Source organism: Staurois parvus, unplaced genomic scaffold, assembly GCF_062004578.1.
Source record: "Staurois parvus isolate SC_StPar_1 unplaced genomic scaffold, SC_StPar_1.0 ptg000715l, whole genome shotgun sequence".
Classification (NCBI taxonomy): domain Eukaryota; kingdom Metazoa; phylum Chordata; class Amphibia; order Anura; family Ranidae; genus Staurois; species Staurois parvus.
In genome coordinates, this window is record NW_028318511.1 from 11102404 (window position 1) to 11126764 (window position 24361).

General features: G+C 41.4%; 1 protein-coding gene across 1 annotated transcript in view; it reads left to right on the forward strand.

Moving 5' to 3' along the window:
• Positions 1-24361, forward strand: part of NADSYN1 (NAD synthetase 1) — an 80832-nt gene that overhangs the window by 49500 nt on the left and 6971 nt on the right. Inside the window, exons 11-19 of the mRNA XM_089653602.1 lie at positions 2037-2161; positions 7818-7866; positions 8473-8575; positions 8685-8853; positions 11230-11365; positions 15231-15337; positions 18581-18712; positions 19129-19198; positions 23263-23388. Of these exons, the coding sequence (XP_089509728.1) occupies positions 2037-2161; positions 7818-7866; positions 8473-8575; positions 8685-8853; positions 11230-11365; positions 15231-15337; positions 18581-18712; positions 19129-19198; positions 23263-23388 (1017 nt within the window). The remainder of the gene's footprint in view (positions 1-2036; positions 2162-7817; positions 7867-8472; positions 8576-8684; positions 8854-11229; positions 11366-15230; positions 15338-18580; positions 18713-19128; positions 19199-23262; positions 23389-24361) is intronic.

The following is a 24361-nucleotide window of genomic DNA, read 5'->3' on the forward strand; positions in this document are numbered from 1 at the left end:
TTTTCATAGACTTTTCTTGGCTAGTTTTTACGAGGTAGGGTTGTCAGGTCTGTTGTCAGCCCTTTCCAATTGTTCAGCTGGGACTGTCATGTAGAATGTGATAGCACATGTGCATGACAAATTATATACACATACTAGGGCCAATTTAGACTGGAGCAAATTAAACTACCAGCATGTCTTCAGTGTGGAAGGGAACCTACACAGGGACATGGAGAACATGAAGATAGATTTCTGGTCGAAATTTGAACCAAGGACCCCTAAGCCACTGTTCTACCCGAAACTTTGCAACTGGATTTCAAATAAAGCATGACCTTCGGGGAACTTATTAGCCGCTCTGCAAGCTATGAGATTGCCATTGTCATCCTTACTTCACTATTTCAAAAGGAACGTCCATAAAAATGGAAGGTTTGCTTAGATGAAAAACTTCACCATCTGTGTTAAAAAATGTGCATAGATAGTGATAAAAAAAATAACATTTTAAGAAAAAAAATAAAAAGGGTGACCTCAAAACCTGAGTACCTCAGGAGCAGGTTACATCTGAATGCTTCACCTCCGTTTGCGGGGAGAGCTGGGGGCTCAAGATCCTATGAGAAGTCACTCCTGCACTGCACTGAATCCAAGACTATCCTGTCCATAGGTTGACAATGTTCCTGTGATTTCTTTGCAGAGCGAATAGCGTTGTTACCCTGTTATTGAAGTAGAACATACTGTAAATGGATCTGTTACAAGGGGGAATAAGAAAAGCAAAAACTGCTCAGTTAATTGCTAGTGGCAGATTACTTTGTGGATTTTTTTTTGCTCATAGTTTGACATTAGAAATGTATTAGAAATACATTTGTTCACAAAATTATTCCAACACTATCTGATATAGTGTGGAGAGCCAGATGGTACACATCTTCATATACGGCGGTCCTGTCCCAAAATCCAGCCGGACTGGGTGGACATATTTCATTAGAAACGCCTTATTATGAGTAGGGCATGGCTGAAGACACCAAATCTCTTCTCTCCATGATTCCAGGCTTAATTAGACGCATTAAATATTCTGCTTCCTGGTCATGGCAGGTCCTGCCTTAATTCCCAGACACTGGAAATCACCCATGACACCCACCATCCAGGGAATGGATCGCTATACTAAACCATATGAAATGCACGGAGTAACTCATGGCCATGGCCAATGAAAACTACTCTAAGATTTGGGACTTGTGGTTTCCAAGGCTCGAATTTTCTGACTCCCCTGAGCGTTTGCCCTTTTTGAGCAGTTAGGCATTCATAGCCTTGCCCCCTCCCCCTTTTCCCCCTTCTCTACTTCACACTAATTCTGGTACTATTCACTTACCCCCCCCCCCCCCCCTTCCTTTTGTAAGCTAAAAATGTGGTACATGCAGGACTGTCCACCTGGATTATTTTTTAAATAACTTTTTTATTTTTGTCAGGCTGAGCCCAGTAAGGTGCCTGATTTGTGGAATAATAATGCCAATCAAGTGGACGCATGAGCTCGTACCTGCTGGGAGATTGTTGATGTTTATATGTTCTATCAGAGTTAGTTATGACTTTTCATAGTTATTTCTAGGATATTTATTTCTGTTATCGACTGTATCGTCATTGTCACAGTTTTAGGCACTTGTTCACTTATCTGTTTGACTGTTAAAGTGCCAAACCCCTTAATAAAACTATATTCTTAAAATAAATAAATATATTTATTTAAAAGGGTATGCCAGTTTTGTGTAGAAAAGTGTGGGAGCCCTTGGTGATGGAACAAGCTTTACCGGACAATCAACAATGTGAACACATCTAATGTTTTTTAGGACCATTAGTGTGGACATGGATGGGATTTTGGTTTTGGGATATTAATCTCTTTGGTTTTATATATTTAAATAATTTAAGATTTTCCCTGATCATTTAATATTTCTATTTATCATTTCCTAAACCAACAGTCCAAACATTTGGTAAACTTTTGAAACCTTGAAGAGTTCTTGTATAAGCTGATCACTAAAGATGAAATTGTTTTAGTTAAACGCTATCATTTCTTTGTGCAGGCCAGCAGAGTGACCCCATTTCACAGAGTACACGTGGACTTTTCCCTTTCCTCATTTGATGATGTATATACTCCCACATCTGAACCAATCCAATGGAAGTACCACAGCCCTGAGGAGGAAATCAGGTATTAACGGTCAGATGTATTGTTCTGCCTATTCTAAACAGATGAATCAGAATCTGTCTACTATAGGTTGCTTCTAGGGGTGTGGAAATTTTTTTTAAAAAAACTGTTGGTCCAAAGGACTAAATCAGGATCTCAATCTACTTATCATGATAAAAAAAAGAAATAAGTTTTGCCAGGATGGAAAATCTAAAGGGTTGATGTTTTTTTTTTATTAGACAGTGGTGCTTTTAGGAATGTCTGGAGCTTTTAAAAATGAAAGGGGCTCTATGGCGACTTAATCTTTTAATGTTTTTTACTTTTTGCTTGAAAATTTCTTGGAACCCCCACACAATATATACTTTTTTAAATCAAAGGCTGTAGAGAATAAATTGGTGGGTGTTGCAATTTGTTATGTCACACGGTATCACGGTATTTGCACAGCTTTTTTTTTTTTGTTTGTATTTTTTCTTTTTAATTTTTTTTAATTTTAATGCAAAAAACACAATACATAACCCAGTTTTTCTGGTAAAAAATATAAGATGATGTTTTGCCAAGTGAAGAGATACCAAATATGTCAGGCTTTAAAATTGTGCATGCCCGTGCAACAGCAACAAACGATGTGAATGTTACTATCCATAGGCGATGCTATAAAAGCCTTTACAGGTTACCACTTTAGATTTACAAAGGAGGTCTGGTGCTAGAATTACTGCCCATGATCTGACATTCGCGGTGACACCTCACATGTGTTGGACGAACACTGTTTGCACTCTTGTGGCATCGCCATGTGCATTTACCTTTGCATGCGAGCACAGGGGGACAGGAGTGCTTAAAAAATGTATATATTTATTTATATTTTACACTGTCGGTTTAAATTTTTTTTAATCACTTTTATTGCAATAGGCAGTGACAGGTACTCTTTATGGCGAGATCTAGAGTCAATAAGACCCCAGATTCCTCCTCTGCCCTTAACAGCATTTGATCACACCAAGATCAGTGTGATCAAATGCTTTCCATTTTTTTAAATTATACCATTTACATCCAGGGAAACAGAAAGTGATGTAGATATAAGATATCAGTGAGCGCTTGTAATAATAAAAGCAGCTGTACACTAAAAGGTAACCATAAAACCTTCAAATAACATATGCGTAAACATGTGCAGCGTTAAAAAACAAATAATATGAATGATATTCAATAAAATACAACCCTGGGCTGTTCTCTCCAGTACCACCCTAAAGAGGGATTCCGGGCAGATCTTCATTGATTTATATACTGTGCATTATCCATGCGTATCTGGTGAGTGCACATTTTAACTATTTGTTTGGCGCTCACATGGACTGCTGAATAACATATTACCAACCTTGGGTTGCAACTTTAATATATATTTTTTTATATATTTATATATTTTTTTTTCCTTTATGGACTTTTAATAGAACTGTCTGCATTTTATTGAATATTATTCAGATCTCCTAGATTGTAAGTTCAAAAGAGCAGGGCCCTCGTACCCCCCGTGTATTGTATTGTTTCTGTCCTGTCTCGTGTTCTGTTCCCCTTGCTGTTGTACAGCGCTGAGCAAACCCTTTGGCGTTATATAAATACTGTATAATAATATTAATAATTATTTGTTTTTTAGCGCTGCACAATTTTACTCAGAAAGTGATGTATGTTCATCTCTTCCTGTTTCCTTTATCATAGAGGCGGACAGAGCGGTTCCCGTCTTTGTCTGTCTCTATGATCAAACAGTGGAAGCATCCCCTCCTGCTGCTTGTAAAAGCAATCCAGCAGCTAGTTAGTCTCTCAGATTACTTTTACAAGAGAGTCAATCATCTGCTCTAAACCCTGTTGGGCGATAGGAATTGCACATCCCTGGCTTCCCAATGCTGCTCTTTTCACTGAACCTCTCCATTTTGTGAGGAACCTTATCTATTCCATAGAATTTCATCAAAGATGGGTTTATTTGAAATAAGAACCATAGTTCTTCTAAACATTACAGGGATTACCATAAAAGAGACCTATTCTTGATTAAATATTATAGGTTAGATAGGGATTTCCAAAAGTGGAGGGGTTCTACTCTTATAAGAGACACATTCAGGAATTAAATAAACTGGATTTATGCTATGCAACCCTGAGGTCTAATTGTGGAGTTGGATTTAAAATGCTTTATATTTTAAAATGTATAAGAAGAAATTTAAAAATTGGGGGGGGGTTAACAAAAAATGTATTTTTATATGTATTTGTTTTTTGTTTGTTTTTTTTGTAGAGTATTGTATTTTACTTGGATGGTTTGTATTAACATTAATTTTATTGATAAATATCCTTTTTAACCAGCAGATGGTGATAGAGATAGATTTTTCCAGGGATTTCAAACATAGGAAGCAATACAAAGAGAATGGGGTACTTTTTCATACAAATACATGGTACAACAGGCACATATCAGTAATATGAATTGTTGGGTTTACATATTCTATAAGTCCTGCCAGATGACTTCATGCGGGCCCTTTTACAGACATGGCTATGTAAAACATAAAACATTTGTGCCTATACTGTTTAAAATCCAGTAATACAAACTGTCTCACCCTGCTCTGCACATGCTGAATTGCTCTCTATTTCTTTTTGGGCTGTCAACAGACGCTGATCTGCTGACAGCATAAATAATTACTTTGGGCTTCAGCAAAATGGCAGCCTCCAGAAAGAAGAAACAGGAGCAATGCGGAGGCAATTGACAGTACACACTCATTTTGGTAGCGTAAATATTATTGTGGAATGTATGTCCCTTGCTAAAGAACCTTATTTTATATCAAGTTGTTATGGATAAAGTAATCCCAGTCAATATTGCAGGCACTTTTGAATTTTAAAGTTGTTGCTGCTTTTGGGTTATGCCCAAATAGGACAGAAGTAGGCCACATTGTTGTATGTAGTATGTGCCACTGATCTGCTCCTTTGTAATCTGGATTTTGGTTTGGAATTTTTCTTGAAACATATGTTATCTTAACCAATTCAATACTGGGCAATTTTACCCCCTTCCTGCCCAGGCCAGTTTTTAGGTTTCAGCGCTCTCACACTTTGACAATTGCGCGGTCATACAACATTGTATCCAAAGTAACATTTTATCATTTTCTTCACACAACTAGAGCCTTCTTTTGGTGGTATTTAATTACCGCTGGGGTTTTTATTTTTTGCTAAATTAACAAAAAAAGACCAAAAATTTTGAAAAAAAAAAGTTTTTCTTTGTTTCTGTTTCTGTTTGCAAATAAATAATTGTTCTTCATAAATTTAGGCCAAGATGTATTCTGCTACATGTCTTTGGTGAAAATAACCCAAATTAGGATGTATTTTTTAGTTTGTAGGAAAGTTAGAGTTCACAAACTATGGTATAGATCTGAATATTGATCACTGACAGCCAATCTAATTTCTTGAGGTCCAAGAATGTCAGAACAGTACAGATATCCCCCAAATGACCCCTTTTTGCAAAGCAGACAGTCCGACGTACTTCATAAGAGGCATGGCGAGTTTTTTGAAGTTGTATTTTTTTTGTCATAATTTTTCGGAAAATGAAAAAAATAAATTTAGTTTCACTATCTTTTTTTTTACATACTGTCACCAGTGCAGTACAGCGTCATCATATAACTGGCATGGCGGTGATCAGGGACACTGACTGGTGACATTTTGAAAAAAAAAAAATTACACATTTTTTTTTATTATTAAATTATTTTTCTTTTTTTTTAAGATTTTTTTTTTCATATTTCACTATGACCAAAGTAGTACAATGTTACCATAGTAACATTGTACTACTTTGGGGAAGTGATCAGTATTTTTTTTTTTTTTTTTACACAATTTGCTTATAGCAAAGAATTACTTTGCTATAAGCAAGCATTTACCTGAATGACATTGATTCATTCAGGGCTTTTTTTTTTTTTTTTGTGCTTAGCCGTGATTTGGCCACAGCTAATCACATGACATGTGATTAGCTGTGACCATTCACAGCTAGGCAGTAGTATACAATTGATGGCATGAATGAAGCCATCCATTGTATACAACTGTCATGTGACCTGCTGTGATTGGTCACAGCAGGTCACATGGTACCTGCAACGGGGCCGATACTCAGATCTGTTATCGGCCGTGTCCGAGGTACACAGCCGGTGACAGATCGCGCCGCTCTGCAGAAGCTCGATCTGCATATGTGCAGGAGGACGCCATATGGCGTCCAACTGGAACGCTGATGACATTTGCCGCCCGCCATTCGGCCATAGGGCGGGTGGCAAATGGTTAAAGTTGGGGAAAGCATTTAATCAATTGCATGGGGTTTCCGTATTATCCTAAATTTGGAGCCTTCACACATTTCCTTTTGTAGATCACAAAAGAGGACATTATAGCTGAACACCGATACATTGATTGCTTTTTATTTCAGAAATGATGATTGCTATGGACATTGACAGGAGGGGTGACTGCCCTGCGCACAGTTGTATACTGCAGGGATGGGTGTGAATCCATTCTGACTATATGGCTGAAAGGAGTAGAGACAGCGGCATCACTACTCCTGTCAGCCAAGCGCTGGGAGCAGTAGAGAGCCGGGAGGCTGTGCGTCTCTCCCCCTCATTCCAGTGCAGCTCCTGTATTCAGAAGCCAGCTGCTGTAATCACAGGCATACAGGAGCTGCACTGGAAGGAGGGAGGAGGGGGAGAGAGAGCAAAGCCAAGTGCTGAAGTATGTATGAGTGGAGGAAAGAGCCTGGAGGAGGTGGGCAGAATTCTCTCTCCCATCCCTCCCTCCTGTCAGTGTCTATACACACAGCTGCCGGCTTCAATTTACATGAGTGCTGTCAGATCGGGACTGTGTGGGGTTTGCTTACTCGCCCAACCTACATATTTCTTCTGTTATTTTACCCCCTCTGCCCACCAACTCCCCACTGGCAGCAGAAATTGCAGATGAAGGCGAGTAAATAAACCCAGCAAAGTTCCGATCTGACTGTATTAAGAAGCCGACACCACTGTCCCCAGTGCTGCCCAGATCTGGTATGAATAGCTTTAAACACCTTCACACCCATTGATTATGTATGAATAGGGTTGAAGGTAAACAAAACCATTCATAATAATGTAGAAAGCTTAAAGGAGGACAATGGTGACTGACCACTAAGACTGACCAGAACTATGAATTAATTTGCTGAAAAACACAAATCCACTTATAAATGTAAAAAAAAAAAGAAAAAAGATAAAAACATAATGAAACAAAAGACAAAGGATTGCACAGTGATGCCTCTACTGAAACCACCTACAAGCATAACTGCCAAACAAATGGATTTATCCACCAAAAAAATCCCAAAACAATTAAAGAGAAAAAAAAATTCAGTGCTATGAGTGAGAATACGCAATGTCACAGTACATCCCCAATATCAATATTTGTTAATTGTATTCAACTTTGTGTATCTTATCACAATCATATTGTGGAGCATCAGAAGTGGACTCCCAAATAAGAAGATTCACCAAATATATGTAAAAAAAAATGCACATTTGAATTCACAAAATCACAGTCCACAAACGTCAGTGAAACAGTAAACGTATAGAAGATGTGGTTCTTATACAGGTCACCAAGTGACTTCACGTATATAGTAAACATATGTTCACCCAGCCTATGACCTCTAAGTCAAGGGAGGTAATATTATCGCTAATTTTCTGCTTTGCAGTCTTGGACCAGCCTGTTGGCTTTGGGACTATTTAAGACGCAGTAAACAGGTGAGAATTTTTCTGATTATGTCATAAAACACTGTATATGGTATAAATGGGATGCATAGTGATTTTGCATACATTGTATTTTTTTATGGTCATGTAAGTCAGGTAAAGCGCAAAAGAGATATTGCATATGAACATTTTGTATTCCTATTTTCAGCCAGCAGATAGAACTCTAGTCTCCTTTTTACTTGTTTAGCTGTCCATCTATAGCTGCTTTGTTTTAAAAAAATAATATAAAAGAATAAAAAAAACTGTTGTTGGCATATCTGGAGCTACAATTTAGAGTATTAGAAAGCAGAGAGGTGACCTCATCAGTCTGCCACTGTTCTTTAACTGACCAATGACAGTCTGGGAGTGGGAAGATGACCAAGTTGTATTGCTTCAAAGCAGTAAATACAGAGATGCCATTAGGTAAACTGCCTTAATATATGCATTTCAGTGGTGTATTTAGCTGTTTGCCTGGAGTTGAGCTTTAACTTTGAGTCTGAGCTGAGTCCCCACGACCATGAGCCTGCCACTAAGCCCAATATCCTGTTTTGTGACGCCAATGTCCATACCCCTTATGGAAGGACAGCTCTAATGATAATATCTGTGTATGGCTTTTTTCAGGGAGGGTTCCTTCTTCCTCTCAGTGGTGGGGTGGACAGCTCTGCTGTAGCCTGTATCGTGTACTCTATGTGTCGGCTCGTATGCCAGGCTGTGGATATGGGAAGTAAGTGCACCTATCAAATCCTTTGAATAATAAAATACAATGTTACTAATAAAGGTAAGTAAAGCATTGCCAAATAATTCATGTAATACTTGTTTTTTTTTTCTTCTAGATGAAGAAGTGCTGTGTGATGTACGTCATATAGTCTGTGATGAATCCTATATGACCACTACTCCCAATGAGCTCTGCAACCGTCTACTGACCACTTGTTACATGGCCACTGAGAACTCCTCTGCTGAGACTCGAGAAAGGGCCAGAATGCTGTCACAGGAAATAGGCAGGTACCTGAGAAGGGCAGGAGACACAATGGTGGCCATACATGTAGACCTGTATGATAGATATACAGCAGGTACAAATGATTGCAAAATCAATTGCCTAATCATCAATTAAAATATAGAACACATGTTATTGTGTCATACTTTGCAAGTGGCTTAAACCTAATAAAAGATTATGATTGATCAGTCAAAACGATTACGATTGAAAACTATTTTTCAATAGATCTGTATTGGGAACAGTTCTCAGGCACACACAGATATTTCTTTGAGAGATCAGAGGAGAATGAAAAAAATCCATAGCTTCATGTAGCATAGTCAGATTTGATCAAGAGCTTTCTAAATCAATCAAATGGAGGGTCTCTGGTTTTTGTTTTTATTTTGGATAGATAGACTGTGGGGGAGATATACTAAAGCTGGTGCACTCAGAATCTGGTGCAGCTGTATATGGTTGCCAGTGGTTTAGACATTAATGGCTGTGTGCTGAGTTATTTTAAGGGGACAGCAAATTTACATTGTTATACAAGCTGTACACTCACTATGTCCCATTGTAGCAAAGTGTCATTTCTTCAGTGTTGTCACATGGAAAGATGTAATAAAATATTTACAAAAATGTGAGGGGTGTACTCACTTCTGTGAGATAGTGTGTGTGTGTATATGCATATACTCTATATGTATGTGTGTAATATGTACACACATACATACATACATACATACATGCATACATACATACATACTATATTGCCAAAAGTATTGGGACACCCCCTCCAAATTATTGGATTCAGGTGTTCCAATCACTTCTATGGCCACAGGTGTATACAATCAAGCACCTAGGCATGCAGACTGCTTCTACAAACATTTGTGAAAGAATGGGTCGCTCTCAGGAGCTCAGTGAATTCAAGCGTGGTACCGTGATAGGTTGCCACCTGTGCAATAAGTACATCCGTGACATTTCCTTGCTACTAAATATTCCACGGTCAACTGTTAGTGGTATTATAACAAAGTGGAAGCAACTGGGAACAATAACAACTCAGCCACAAAGTGGTAGGCCAATTAAAATGACAGAGCGGGGTCTGCGCATGCTGAAATGCACAGTGCGCAGAAGTCGCCAACTGCCTGCAGAGTCAATAGCTAAAGACCTCAAACTTCGTGTGGCCTTCAGATTAGCACAACAAGAGTGCCTAGAGAGCTTCATGGAATGGGCTGAGCAGCTGCATCCAAGCCTTACATTATCAAGTGCAATGCAAAGTGTCAGATGCAGTGGTGTAAAGCACGCCGCCACTGAACTCTAGAGCAGTGGAGACGTGTTCTCTGGAGTGACAAATCATGCTTCTCTGTCTGGCAACCTGATGGACGTGTCTGGGTTTGGCGGTTGCCAGAGGAATGGTACTTGCCTGACTGCATTGTGCCAAGGGTAAAGTTTGGTGGAGGGGGGATTATGGTGTGGGGTTGTTTTTTATGGGCTGGGCTCGGCCCATTAGTTCCTGTTAAGGGAAATCTTAAGACATCAGCATACCAAGACATTTTGGACACTTGGATTTTGATACTCCCAACTTTGTGGTAACAGTTTGGGATGCCCCTTCCTGATCCAACTTGACTGCACACCAGTGCACAAAGCAAGGTCCATAAAGACATGGTTGAGCAAGTTTGGGGTAGAGGAACTTGATTGGCCTGCACAGACCCCTGACCTCAACCCGATAGAACACCTTTGGAATGAATTAGAGCGCAGACTGCGAGCCAGGCCTTCTCGTCCGACATCAGTGCCTGACTTCACAAATGAGCTTCTGGAAGAATGGTCAAACATTCCCATAGACACACTTCAATATTGAATTAAAATTCACGTGCGTGTAAAGGCAGGCATCCCCATAATTTTGGCAATATAGTGTGTGTGTATGTATATGTGTGTGTGTGTGTATATATATATATATATATACATCAAAGTTACTTTACAACATGACAAAGGAAAAATTTTGCTTGTATTTAAAATGTAGCTATAGATATTTTTTCCTTATTTTTGGATAGGGTAAAGAGAGAAAAACAAAAACCCTGCTTTGTTATTTTTTTGCTGTCTGGATATTATAGGGGAAATTTACCTTTACTTCCTGTCCCAGAGATGAAAACGGACATATTAGGAAATCTCTGAAAGTGGGAATTCTCCTCCTAGACAGTTGTTTTCAATGGAAATGTTATCCTTACCTCTTTTTCTGGGGTCAGTTTTGACTTTCTATCACTTTCTTTCTCAATGAAAATGGTCAACAGTATAGATAGAGGTTTGAATCCTACCTATGGGGGAGTCCAACTCTTCTCCCATTCTAGCCAAAGCCCAAAAAAAAGGGGTTCCATATAGAGATGCACTTCAACTATATTCAATATTTTGTATTTCAGTTATCACCTGACCCCAATCATTGACACCGCTGTGAAGGCTGTTATTTGCATTTTTACCTCTGTGACTGGCAAAGTCCCTCAGTTTCGTGTTCATGGTGGAACTGGACAAGAGAATTTGGCGCTTCAGAATGTCCAGGTATTTTCATTCCTTCTATAAAAGCAAAAACCTGTTTAGAGGGCTTTGCTTTTCTATAAATGTTTTCTTTATAAATGTAAAGTACTTCTGGTGTAAAGTGTATTATATGTACACCCTGCCATCTTCATGGAATTTTGTTATAGTTCTAAAGGCCCTTGATGCAAAGAGCATGCTGCTGTGGTTAGGATCGGGTCCCAGGAAAAAAGATACGTGCAACTTACTTATCACAGAAATGTGAAGTTTGAGTAATGAAAACTTTAGGAGTCATAAAAATTGCATGGTGTCACCCTAATCATCTGTGGCATTCACACACCCGACCACTTACACACCTTTATCGACACTTCTTCCAGGTAGATAAAGCCACTCTGTGCTCTCCTATAAGCCATTCTAAGGATCAGTTCACCCAAAACAGGTTTTAGATTTTTTTTTATTGCTTTATCTTAATACATTTTTTTCTTTTAATTTAACATACAGAATTAGGAGATACAATGACAACAAGATGACCAGTCATACACTAGGAACTGTATAGGACAGTGGTCTCAAAACTGCAGCCCTCAGGCTGGATGTTGCCCTTTGCTTGCCTTTATCTGGCCCTTGGGGCACTATACTTCCTATTGACACCAATGATGAGGCACTATTCCTCCCACTGACACCAATGATGGGGCACTATTCTTCACACTGGCACCAATGATGGGACACTATTCCTCCCACTGACTAATGATGGGGCACTATTCCTCCCACTGACACCAATGATGGGGCACTATTCCTCCCACAGATACCAATGATGGGGCACCATTCCTCCCACTGACACCAATGATGGAGCACTATTCCTCACACTGACACCAATGATGGGGCACTATTCCTCCCACTGACACTAATGATGGGGCACTATTCTTTACACTGACACCAATGATGGGGCACTATTCCTCCCACTGATACCAATGATGGGGCACTATTCCTCCTACTGAAACCAACGATGGGGCACTATTCCTCCCATTAATAAATTAATAAGCACTATTCTTCCCATTAACACTAACAATGGGGCACTATTCATCCCACTTATACCAATGATGGAGTACTATTTCTCCCAAACACATCAGTCATGGGCACTATTCCCCCCACTCATACCACTGATAGGGGCACTATTCCTCCTCCTCCTGATCACAGGGAGTATGTAATCTTTTTCCTCCTAGTCCACCAAAAACAGATTTTAGATTTTTTTAAATTGTTGTTTTTATTTAAATTTTTAATTTAACATACAGAGTTAGGGGATATAATGAAAACAGCATGACAGTCATACACTAAGGACTGTATAGGTCTGTGATGGATGCTGCTCTTTGCTTGCCTTTATCTAACCCTTGGGATACTATTCCTCCCACTGACACCAACGATAAGGCACTATTGCTCCAAATGACACCAATAATGAGGCACCATTCCTCCCACTGACACCAACGATGAGGCACCATTGCTCCCACTGACACCAACGATGAGGCACCATTGCTCCCACTGACACCAACGATGAGGCACCATTGCTCCCACTGACACCAACGATGAGGCACCATTGCTCCCACTGACACCAACAATGAGGCACCATTGCTCCCACTGACACCAACAATGAGGCACCATTGCTTCCACTGGTCAGTGGTCACCATTGCTCCCACTGACACCAACGATGAGGCACCATTGCTCCCACTGACACCAACGATGAGGCACCATTGCTCCCACTGACACCAACGATGAGGCACCATTGCTCCCACTGACACCAACGATGAGGCACCATTCCTCCCACTGACACCAACGATGAGGCACCATTCCTCCCACTGACACCAACGATAATAATAATAATAATGCTTCTTGGGTGGGTGAAAGGAGACGATAATGCCATGAGGTGCATAGCTATGGCAAGCGTGGGCGCAGAATGCAAAACCTAGCTGATTTGAAAAATATCATTACCTTTGAAATTAAAAACAGACACACACACTATTGCCACAAGTATTGGGACGCCTGCCTTTACATGCACATGAACGTTTATGGCATCCCAGTCTTAGTCCATAGGGTTCAATATTGAGTTGGCCCACCTTCTGCAGCTATAACAGCTTCAACTCTTCTGAGAAGTCTGTCCACAAGTTTTAGGAGTGTGTCTATGGGAATGTTTGACCATTCTTCCAGAAGTGCATTTGTGAGGTGAGGCACTGATGTCAGACTAGAAGGCCTGACTCGCAGTCTCCAATCAAGTTCCTCCACCCCAAACTCACTCATCCATGTCTTTATGGACCTTGCTTTGTGCATTGGTGTGCAGTCATGTTGGAACAGGAAGGGGCCATCCCCAAGCTGTTCCCACAAAGTTGGGAGCATGAAATTGTCCAAAATGTCTTGGTAGGCTGATGCCTTAAGAGTTCCCTTCACTGGAACTAAGGAGCAAAGCCCAACCACTGAAAAACAACCCCACACCATAATCCCCCCCCCACCAAGCTTTACACTTCACACAATGCAGTCAGGCAAGTACTGTTCTCCTGGCAACCGCCAAACCCAGACACGTCCATTGGATTGCCAGACAGAGAAGCGTGATTCATCACTCCAGAGAACACATCTCCACTGCTCTAGAGTCCAGTGGCGGCATGCTTTACACCACTGCATCCGATGCTTTGCTTTGCACTTGGTGATGTAAGGTTTGGATGAAGCTCTCTACACACTGTTGTTGTGCTAATCTGAAGGCCACATGAAGTTTGGAGCTCCTTAGCTATTGACTCTGCAGACAGTTGGCAACTTCTGCGCACTGTGCGCTTCTCATGGGCTGACCCCGCTCTGTCATTTTACGTGGCCTACCACTTTGTGGCTGAGTTGCTGCTGTTCCCAGTTGCTTCCACTTTGTTATAATACCACTAACAGTTGACTGTGGAATATTTAGTAGCAAGGAAATTTCACAGATGGACTTATTGCACAGGTGGCAACCTATCACGGTACCACACTTGAATTCACTGAGCTCCTGAGAGTGACCCATTCTTTCACAAATGTTTGTAGAAGCAGTCTGCATGCCTAGGTGCTTGATTTTGTACACCTGTGGCCATGGAGGTGATTGGAACCTGAATCCAATAATTTGGAGGAGTGTCCCAATACTTTTGGCAATATAGTGTATGTGAACTAGAGGGTGTATTTGCTACATACTATTAGACCCCCTTCTCATTTCACTAAAACCATCTGGATAACGTTTACTTAACAGTCAATTGCTGACTGTAAGAAAAAAAAAATACGCCATTATAACCACTTGCTGAGAGGGCAATATATACATACAGCACTCAACAGGTGGTGAAAGTGGACCTTTCAGTAATTGTACAAGTCTGCATGAATACATTCCTTGCAGTTCACTGTATCCAGATGTAGCAACAGAATTATTTTTCTTAGAAACTCCACCTTTTAATCATTAAAAAGTGACTTTGCCTAGGCTGAGATGATGTCTTCAGTCTGCTGCAGGCATGAGAAGGCATTTTCCAAGAGGTCTTTTCTCCTCTAGTAATCAGACTACAACATAATAACTTTGTAGTAAGCAACAAGGTGAGCGCTGTAGCAAGGGCTGATTTGTGTTGGACATTTGTGAACACAGCCAAGAACTGCACAGGTACCTATTTTTACATAATTGTGTAATTTCTGAGTCAGCCTTCAATCCAGGATTAGATTGTGACCCTGGTTTATGTGCCATCCTTCTGGAGAACAATGTCAGGAGGAGTACCATGATCTGACATCTGGAATACCTAGAAGTGTTACACTGATACATTACTGAGCATGCAAGTGTTTAATATGAAATGATATAGTATAATGGAGGCTAGGCCTATGTTAAAGGATATTGTCATGTCACTTGCATCTACAGGCCCGATTAAGGATGGTGATGGCGTATTTGTTTGCACAGCTCAGCCTCTGGACACGTGGCTTACCAGGAGGACTTCTGGTTCTCGGATCAGCTAATGTGGATGAAAGGTTAGATCCAACATTTATATATAAAGAATATGAGTACTGACTAATAGGTAAGGCAATAAGAGTTGTGAAATCCAGAATTCTAGTTTATTGATAGATCTGGACATTACTTTATAATGGGTGGCTAAAATCATTAAAAGTAGATAGAGCCCCTAACTGGATGACATTAAGTTTGCTAAATCACTGTGTATCATAAACAATTGCTCATTTCCATTCATCCTTTATCTGCATCTTAGTGCTGCTGATCTCCTCCAACCTCTTTCAGTCACATCCTGTCTACATGCACTTGCCCCGTTTGCTTGGTGGATAATGATGGACCAGGCTATGTATCTGCATTGCTGTTTGACGTCTCAATCAAGGGAGCAGCATGGCAATGCAGAGATGCAATTCAGAGACAGTTGTTAGCCTAGAACAGGAAGGGGTTTATTTACTAAAGCTGGTTGACTCAGAATTTCGTGCACCTGTGCATGGTAGCCAATCAGCTTCTAACTTCAGCTTGTTCAGTTAAGCTTTAGCAATAAAACCTGGAAGCTGATTGGTTTCCATGCAGAAGTGCACAAGATTCTGAGTCAACAAGCTTTAGTAAATAAACCCCAAAGTGTCTAAACAAATGTCTTCGTGGCAGGATCATCAGGGAGTGTTGTACAGACTCCTCTCCTATACTGAAATTGCTTACTCTGATTTCAATGCACACTGTGATCTTCTCACAGTGTGCATTAGAAGCTGCAGCTAGTCCGATAGAGCCTGCCTCAATTCTTGGCTCATTTTCTGGCTGGAGGATGACCAGTGTCATCAAGCCTTTGAGTCTATGCATGCATCCAGCAACTGAAGGCAGACTGACAACCCTGCTGCTAATTTTGAGGCTTAGCATTGTCACCTTGCAACAGGATGTTACTGGCAGAATCGCCAGGTAAAAAACGAGGGATATCTCTTTTTCGGAGATCACAGCCTGTGCTTCGGCCTTCCCTTTTTAGGAGAGAATGATGTCCATAGCTGCCCACAACCTCCTGGGATACTCAAGTTGTGCATCCTAGGAGGCTTCAGGGAATTCTAGAACACACTGTGCGTGTGCAGTTGCATGTTACCAGGGGGCCTGGCTGCAAGAACCACCAACTGACTGGGAGGATCTGGGAAACATTGGCCACATTTATGTTCTTTCCAGTTTTAGTCAATTGGCGGTCATGCTGTTTGCTCCAATGTTGGGCTATGTAAGTGATATCCATATACTTGTGACTGTAACTTCCAATGGAGATATATGGCGATACGCTTACAATAATGTATCCATTGCAGGTATCATGCCCTATTTAGGCATTCTGAAGAAGAGATTGCCATTTGGCTCGAAACGTGTCAAATGCTTGCATAGATTGTATTTCATCTCTCTCACCTATGCATTTATTACAACAGATATGTAACATATTACCACCATATCTTGTTTGTCTATGTTCATTTTAATATTTTGTATGAATAAACTATGGTCTGTAAAAGTCTTTACGAATGGTTCTATTGGTTCTGTCTGTGCCTTTTAAAATCCCACAAAAAAGAGGGTTCTTCCATATATCCCTATACGCCAGGGATGATGGCACTTCTTGTTACCACACCTGCTGTTTTTCTCATGGGGGGGTAATTACCAAAGGGGGTGGGGTGAAGTTTCTCTTTAACCGCCTCCCGCCTGCCATATAGTACAATGACGTCCTCCCAATCTAACCGCGCAGTGTGGCGATCGGCGGTGTGCTGTGTACCTCGGACACAGCGGATCACCGATCAACGGAAAGAGCCTAAGATGTTGGCTCGGTCATGTGATCAGCTGTGTCCAATCACAGCTGATCGCATGTAAATAGGGAAATGCCGGTTACCGGCATTTCTCTCCTCATGAGCTGTCACGCTGACAGAGGAGAGGAGAGCCGGTAATCGGCATTCCTCGGAGGGGACATGTGCACTGATCATCAGGGCACTGATGATCAGTGTGCCCTGATGATCTATGTAGCCCCAGCAGTTCCACCTGTCAGTGTCCATCAGTGCCAGCTGTCAGTGCTCATCCATGCCACCTGCCAGTGCCCATCAGTGCCGCATCAATGCCACATATCAGTGCCTACCAGTGCACATCAATGCCACATATCAGTGCCCATCTGAGCTGCCTTTCAGTGTCACCTATCAGTGCCAGTCAGTGCCACCTATCAGTGCCTATCAGTGCTGCCAATCAGTGCCCGTCAGTGCCGCCTATCAGTGCCACCTATCAGTGTGCATCAGTGCCGCTCATCAGTGCCCGTCAGTGCTGCCTATCAGTACCGCCTAACAGTGCCAATCAGTGCCACATAATGCCAGTCAGTGCTGCCTATCAGTGCCGCCTATCAGTGCCATATATGAGAGCTGCCTTTCAGTGCCCATCAGTGATGCCTGTCAATGCCCATCAGTGCCACCTACCAGTGCCTCCTCATCAGTGCCACCTATCAGTGTCCATCAGTGCCCATCACTGCGGCCTCATTAGCGCACACCGGTGAAGGAGAAAAATCACTTATTTACAACATTTTATAACAATAACTAAGAAAAAACTTTTTTTTCAAAATTTTCAGTGGATTTTGGTTTGTTTAAGAAAAAACAAAAAACCCAGAGGTGATTAAATACCACCAAAATAAAGCAAAAAAATGTCACAAAAAAATGATAAAAAGTTCATATGGATACAGTGTTTCATGACCGCGCAATTGTCATTCAAAGTGTGACAGTGCTGAAAGCTGGAAAATCGCCTGGGCAGGAAGGGAGTATAATGCCCTGTAGGCTTGTGGTTAAGGTATGATGATGCCTGACATACTGAAAAAGAGATTAGGGATTTGTATATTCATTTAAAACCAAAACTGTTTTGGGGGCTATTTTTAAAAGATTTGCTGTTCAAGCTTCTCAAGTGTTCGCAGAACCATCATGAATAATGCTCTTGATTTACCTAAGATGTTTAGTTTCTAGGATTGTCAGTACTATCTAATGCCCACAATGTGGTCTTTTCCTGAAATACCGCAATCAGGGAAATGCCACATTGTGGCCACTAGATGGCACTGGCAAACATAGGAAATAAACATAGCAGGCAAATTACTGGGATCTTTCTTGGTGGCTGTGTGAATCCTTGAGATATTTGGGTATAACAATTATACCCTTCACAGCACTTCTCTCCTCCTGGTGTTTATTAAAGTCCCTTAATATAATTTGCAAATATTGAGTTTCAATCAGCATCATTTTTATACTGTTTCTTTTTTTAAGCCTTCGAGGATACTTAACAAAGTATGACTGCTCCAGTGCCGACATAAACCCTATTGGTGGGATCAGTAAAACAGATCTGAGAAGATTCATTGGTTATGCTATTGATACATTTCGGCTCAGAGCTTTGACAAGGTGAGAGAAGACCAAGCTTCCATCTGAACAAATGAGGTGCCAGACATTTAAAAAGACAGTCCACTCAAAACTGATATTGTGGACTGTCTCACTCTTAACGGAAAAAACAACCTATAAGAACCAGAAACAAGGAGGGGCTGGGGGTCTCTCATCTGAATATTTTTAGCTTTTTGTGTAATCTGAATAAAGCTGAACAGCTGGAGATAAAAATCACACTTTGCAGCATAGCAGTAAACTGCAAAAAAAAGTGTGATCATCATTCTAGCACTCCACTTACTCCCTTAATGTGGTCATGTGCACTATTTCCTGATTTTCCTTTTAAATATTCCCCTGAATTAAAAATGAAATGTATACTGTTTAGTCCTGATATGATGGACGTAACTCACCCTGTGTTCTTCATGTGTTTTATATTTCAGTATACTGTCTGCCCCACCAACAGCAGAATTGGAGCCGCTCACAGATGGACACGTATCGCAGACTGACGAAGTAGGACAATCATTGATCTCTTATTATACAGTCTCTTCCTTGTCCCCAAAAGAGAAAGTTCATTCTCTTCATTTTTGTTTGGGGGGGCAGGTACCCACTCTTACTTCCGGCCAGATTACCACGGTGTATCCACCAAGAGTTCTCCTCCCCACCCGCAACATTATGGGACACTTCACAGGTCCCAGAAGGCTGCGGGACCATTCAAAGCAGCAAGCTAGCTGTGAAACTGCAAGGAGTCACAGTCAGCTGCCAGCGCCAGGGACCCTAAGACTGGTGAAGAACCAGCTCTGGTAAAGACTGCAATGGATCCTCGGATGAGTGAGTGTCTGTTTATTAAATTTCAGCAGCTACAGTTTTTGTAGCTGCTGGCTTTTAATTTTTGCAGAACTGACTGAAGCTCCTCTTTCAAATGAAGTTTTATATCCTTTATTTTATGATTGTAAAATAATTGTTTAAAAAATCTATTAAAATTAAAAAAACTTTTTAAATCTCTCTTATACATAATTGGGTACCTAAAGTGAACACCAATATTGCCAGCAAAGAGAACAGCCTTTACTCCTTTATACCACTAATGCAGATCAACCTTTGAGGACCAAATCACACAATTTTTTTTCATATGTCAATATACACTGCTCAAAAATATTAAAGAAACACTTTTTTAAATGAGAGTATTGCATTAAGTCATTTAACCACATGCCGCCCAGCCACTGTAGAAATACGGCGGCAGGGCGGCATGGCTGGGCAAAACCACGTTTTAAAACGTGTGTTTTTAAAACAGGTAGGGGGCGCGCGCGAGGCGCGCCGCCGCCCTACCTGTCCCGCCGATCACAGCCACGGATGTCAGTCGCCGAGTCACAGCCGGTCGTTACCAGCTATTTCCTGGCGATCGCTGACAGAGAGCACAGCTGCAGTAGCTGTGCTTTCTGTCAGTTCCCTAACAGCTCCAGGACACGCTGATTGGGACAGAAAAGTTTCTCTCTCCCAATCAGCGGTGTTCCCTGCAGTACACACCCCCGCCCCCTAGTAAAACACTCCCCTCACACAGTTAACCCTTTCCCTGAATAATAAACTTAACCCTTCCTCCCCAGTGCCATTAGTACAGTGTCAGTGGTTTTTTTTTTTCACTGATCACTGTATTGGTGTCACTGGGGATGTCAGTGACCCCAAGTCAGTACCCCCCAATGTCAGAATGTCCGCCGCAGTCCCGCCATAAGTCGCTAGAAAAACCCTAAAAATCCCAGTATCTTTCCCGCCATTTGTAAACGCTATAACTTTCACGTAAACCAATTAATTTACACGTATTGGTTTTTTTTTTTTAGCAAAGACATGTCGCAGAATGCATTTTGGCAGAAATGTATGACAAAATTTGATTTTTACATTGTTTTTTTTCCTCAAAATTGTCAGCCTTTTTCTTTTATAGCGCAAAAAATAAAAACCGCACAGGCGATCAAATACCATGGAAAGAAAGCTCAATTTGTGGGAAAAAAAGGATGTAAATTTCATTTATGTACCGTATTGCATGACCGCGCAATTGTCCGTTAAACTAGCGCAGCGCTGCATAGCAAAAAAATGGCATAAATTGCAGTATCTATACCATAGTTTGTAGACGCTATAACTTTCACACAAAGCAATCAATATACATTTATTGGGATTTTTTTTACCAAAAACATGTAGCAGAATACATTTTGGCCTAAATTTATAACCAACTTTGAGTTTACTATATATTTTTTATAGCTGAAAGCAGTTACTCCAGGAGAGCTGGACAGGGCCGCAGAAGGTCCTTAACCCATCAGCAGGACTTGTATCTGCTCCTTTGTGCAGGGAGGAACAGAATGAGCACTGCCAGAGCCCTACAAAATGAACTCCAGCAGGGCGCTGGTGTGAATATCTCTGACCAAACAATCAGAAACAGACTTCATGAGGGTGGCCTGAGGGCCAGACATCCTCTAGTGGGCCCTGTGCTCACTGCCCAGCACCATAGAGCTCGACTGGCATTTACCATTGAACATCAGAATTGGCAGGTCTGCCACTGGTGCTGTGTGCTTTTCACAGATGAGAGCAGGTTCACCCTGAGCACATGTGACAGACGCAGGGGCAGACTGACCATTTGAAAACTCGGGCACTGCCCGAGGGCCCGGGGTCAGTAGGGGGCCCCATGAGATGCCCCTGGTACCTTTTTCATAGGCTTTTTTGAGTTTGGGCAAGGACACGGGCCCCATGATCCCCTATTGCCCGGGGGCCCCATGAGTTGTCAGTCCGCCCCTGGACAGACGTGAAGGGGTCTGGCAAAGCCATGGAGATCGTTATGCTGCCTGTAACATCTTTCAGCATGACCGTTTTGGTGGTGGGTCAGTGATGGTCTGGGGAGAAATATCCATGGAGAGATGCACAGATCTCTACAGGCTAGACAATGGCACCCTGACTGCTATTAGGTATTGGAATGAAATCCTTGGACCCATTTTCAGACCCTACGCTGGTGCAGTGGATCCTGGGTTCCTCCTGGTGCACGACAATGCCTGGCTTCATGTGGCGAGAGTATGCAGGCAGTTCCTGGAGAATGAAGGAATTTATACCATTGAATAGCCCCCACGCTCGCCTGAATCCAATAGAACACCTCTGGGATATCATGTTTCGGTCCATCCAACGCTGCCAGGTTGCACCTCAGACTGTCCAGGAGCTCAGTGATGCCCTGGTCCAGATCTGGGAGGAAATACCCCAGGACACCATCCGTCGTCTCATTAGGAGCATGGCCCGACATTGTTAGTCATACATAGAAGCACGTGAGTACCATTTTGAGTTGCTGCAATGAAATTTCAGCAAAATGGACTAGCCTTCTGCATCATTTTTTTCACTTTGATTTTCAGGGTATCTGAATTCAGTCCTCTTTAGGTGGATAATTTTCATTTCCATCAAACGATGGGCATCCTTACATTCCTAACACATTACCCAGTCCATATCACTATAGATTATACAGCATGATATTTTTCCCCATTGAGATATGATGTGTTTTCAAAGTGTTCCTTTCATTTTTTTGAGCTGTGTGTGTGTGTAATAAAAAAAAATATATATATATATATATTTTTTTATTTTTTTTTTTTCTATGCAGAACTTTCTTATAATAAAGCCCTGTTCTGTCTGCTTGCTTGTTAGCAGTCTGTGCTTAACTGACAAAGTAGGTGGACCCATATCTGCCGAGAGCCAGGTTGGATAATCGATGATAGTTGGGGCTTTGTTTTTAGTTTTTAATAGTCCTATTTTGCTGCAGAAAAGGTTTATATACTCTTTTCTTGAAAGGCTGTGCGAAGAGTTGTTGAGTGAAGCACAGGGCAGGGGGAGAGTCGGACTGATACACTCCACCTTAAGCAGAGGTCCGACTTTTTAGCATGCTGATTTATTTTAAATCCCATGTTCAAGCAATATAACTCCTAAAATGTAACAAAAAAAGTCTTCAATTATTACTGTTTATGTAGCCTGGTTGCAAACAAAATAGTACAAAAATTGGCCACTGCGTTAAAAATGGGTTTAGTTAGCACACATTTGCAAATACACGCGTAAGCTGCAGAGCCTCTTCGCGGCACCCCGATATTCTGTGTTTCCTAACTACAAATTTTGAGAGCCTCCATAGTAGAGGCACATGCATTTATTGGATAGACTGAGGGCAGGTGAACCTGAGGGAGCCCACCCCTCCTCAAAGGTACAGGAGTGCAGAGAACACCTAGCATATAGCACAATGACAGCCAAGGTGTCCAGTGCACCCCTCACCAACAAGACAACCGTACAAAAATTGTCCACTTCCCCAGTCTATAACTGGCCTTCACAGCAAGGAGCACATGGAAGGGCAACACATGTCAAACAATAAAAGAAAATTCCCAGCTCAACTTACCAGCTTGCAAACAAACCGAATTAGCCTAATGTGTTAAAAACAGGAGTTTAGTTAGCACATGTTTGCAAATACATGTCACTACACAATATCATGGTGAAGTGGTTCAGCAGACTAAAGAATCTTCCGCATTATCAGATTTCTAGTTTTTCTAATACTTTTCTAACCATCATGTGCCCTACAGGAGGATATGGGAATGACATATGATGAGCTGTCCGTCTATGGAAAGCTGAGAAAAGTTGTGAAAACTGGACCATACAGCATGTTCTGTAAACTGCTTCTCATGTGGAGGACAGTAGCACCTAGACAGGTAAGTGTCTTCTTACTTGCACTTCTGACTTCCTCTGCTGGGGACTACTAACTGTAAAATATAGCAACCTGACAAAAGGATCCAACCATTTTTCATGCTGTCCTAAAAAGGAAAATAAAGTTCTTGTGGTGTTGCGCTTTAAAGGGTCAGACCACCCAAAAGTGATATTTTAGGTATGGTAAAATCAGTCCCAGGACCGTCTTTGTCATTCACACGAGATCTCCCTACCTTTGTTCCTGTCTACCTGGAAATTTTGAATATTCTTGCCACCTTTTGTGTGTTCCAGTTCCTCCTGATACATGCTCCGTAATATAAAATAAATACATAAAACCAGGTGAGTGGGGAATGCTCATAATGGTGACAGCATGTGTGCAGTCGCAGGAACTTAGCACAGAGATCTCACTAAGTTCCCAAGAGATACACAGTATAGCCAAAAGTATATGGACACCTGACCATCACACCTACTGTATGACCAAAAGCATGTAGACAGCTCTGAATTATTGAGTTCAGGAGAGTTTAGTGGAGGTTTTAGTTAATACAAAGACATTTTAGACAATTGTGCATGTCCAACCTTGTGCTAACAGTTTGGGAAAGTCTTTTTTTCTGTTCCAGGATAACTGTGCCCCTGTGTACAATCCCAGCTCTATGAAGACATGGTTTGGTGTGAAGGAGCTTGAGTGCCTTGTACTAAGCCCTGACCCCAACCCTAATGAACACTTTTGGGGACTGGAAGTTGGAAAGCAGATTGCAAGCTAGGACCTCTCATCCAACATCAGTACCTGACCTCACAAATGTTCTTTTGTCTGGATGGGCCCACATTTCCATAGACACACTAATCTAGAGAAGCTTTCTAGAAGAATGTAGTGTGTAATAGCTACAAGAGGAAGCAATAGGCATGGTTTTGGAATGGGATGTCCAACAAGACATATAGGTGTGATGGTCAGGTGTCCTCAAACCTTATAGAGGAAGATGA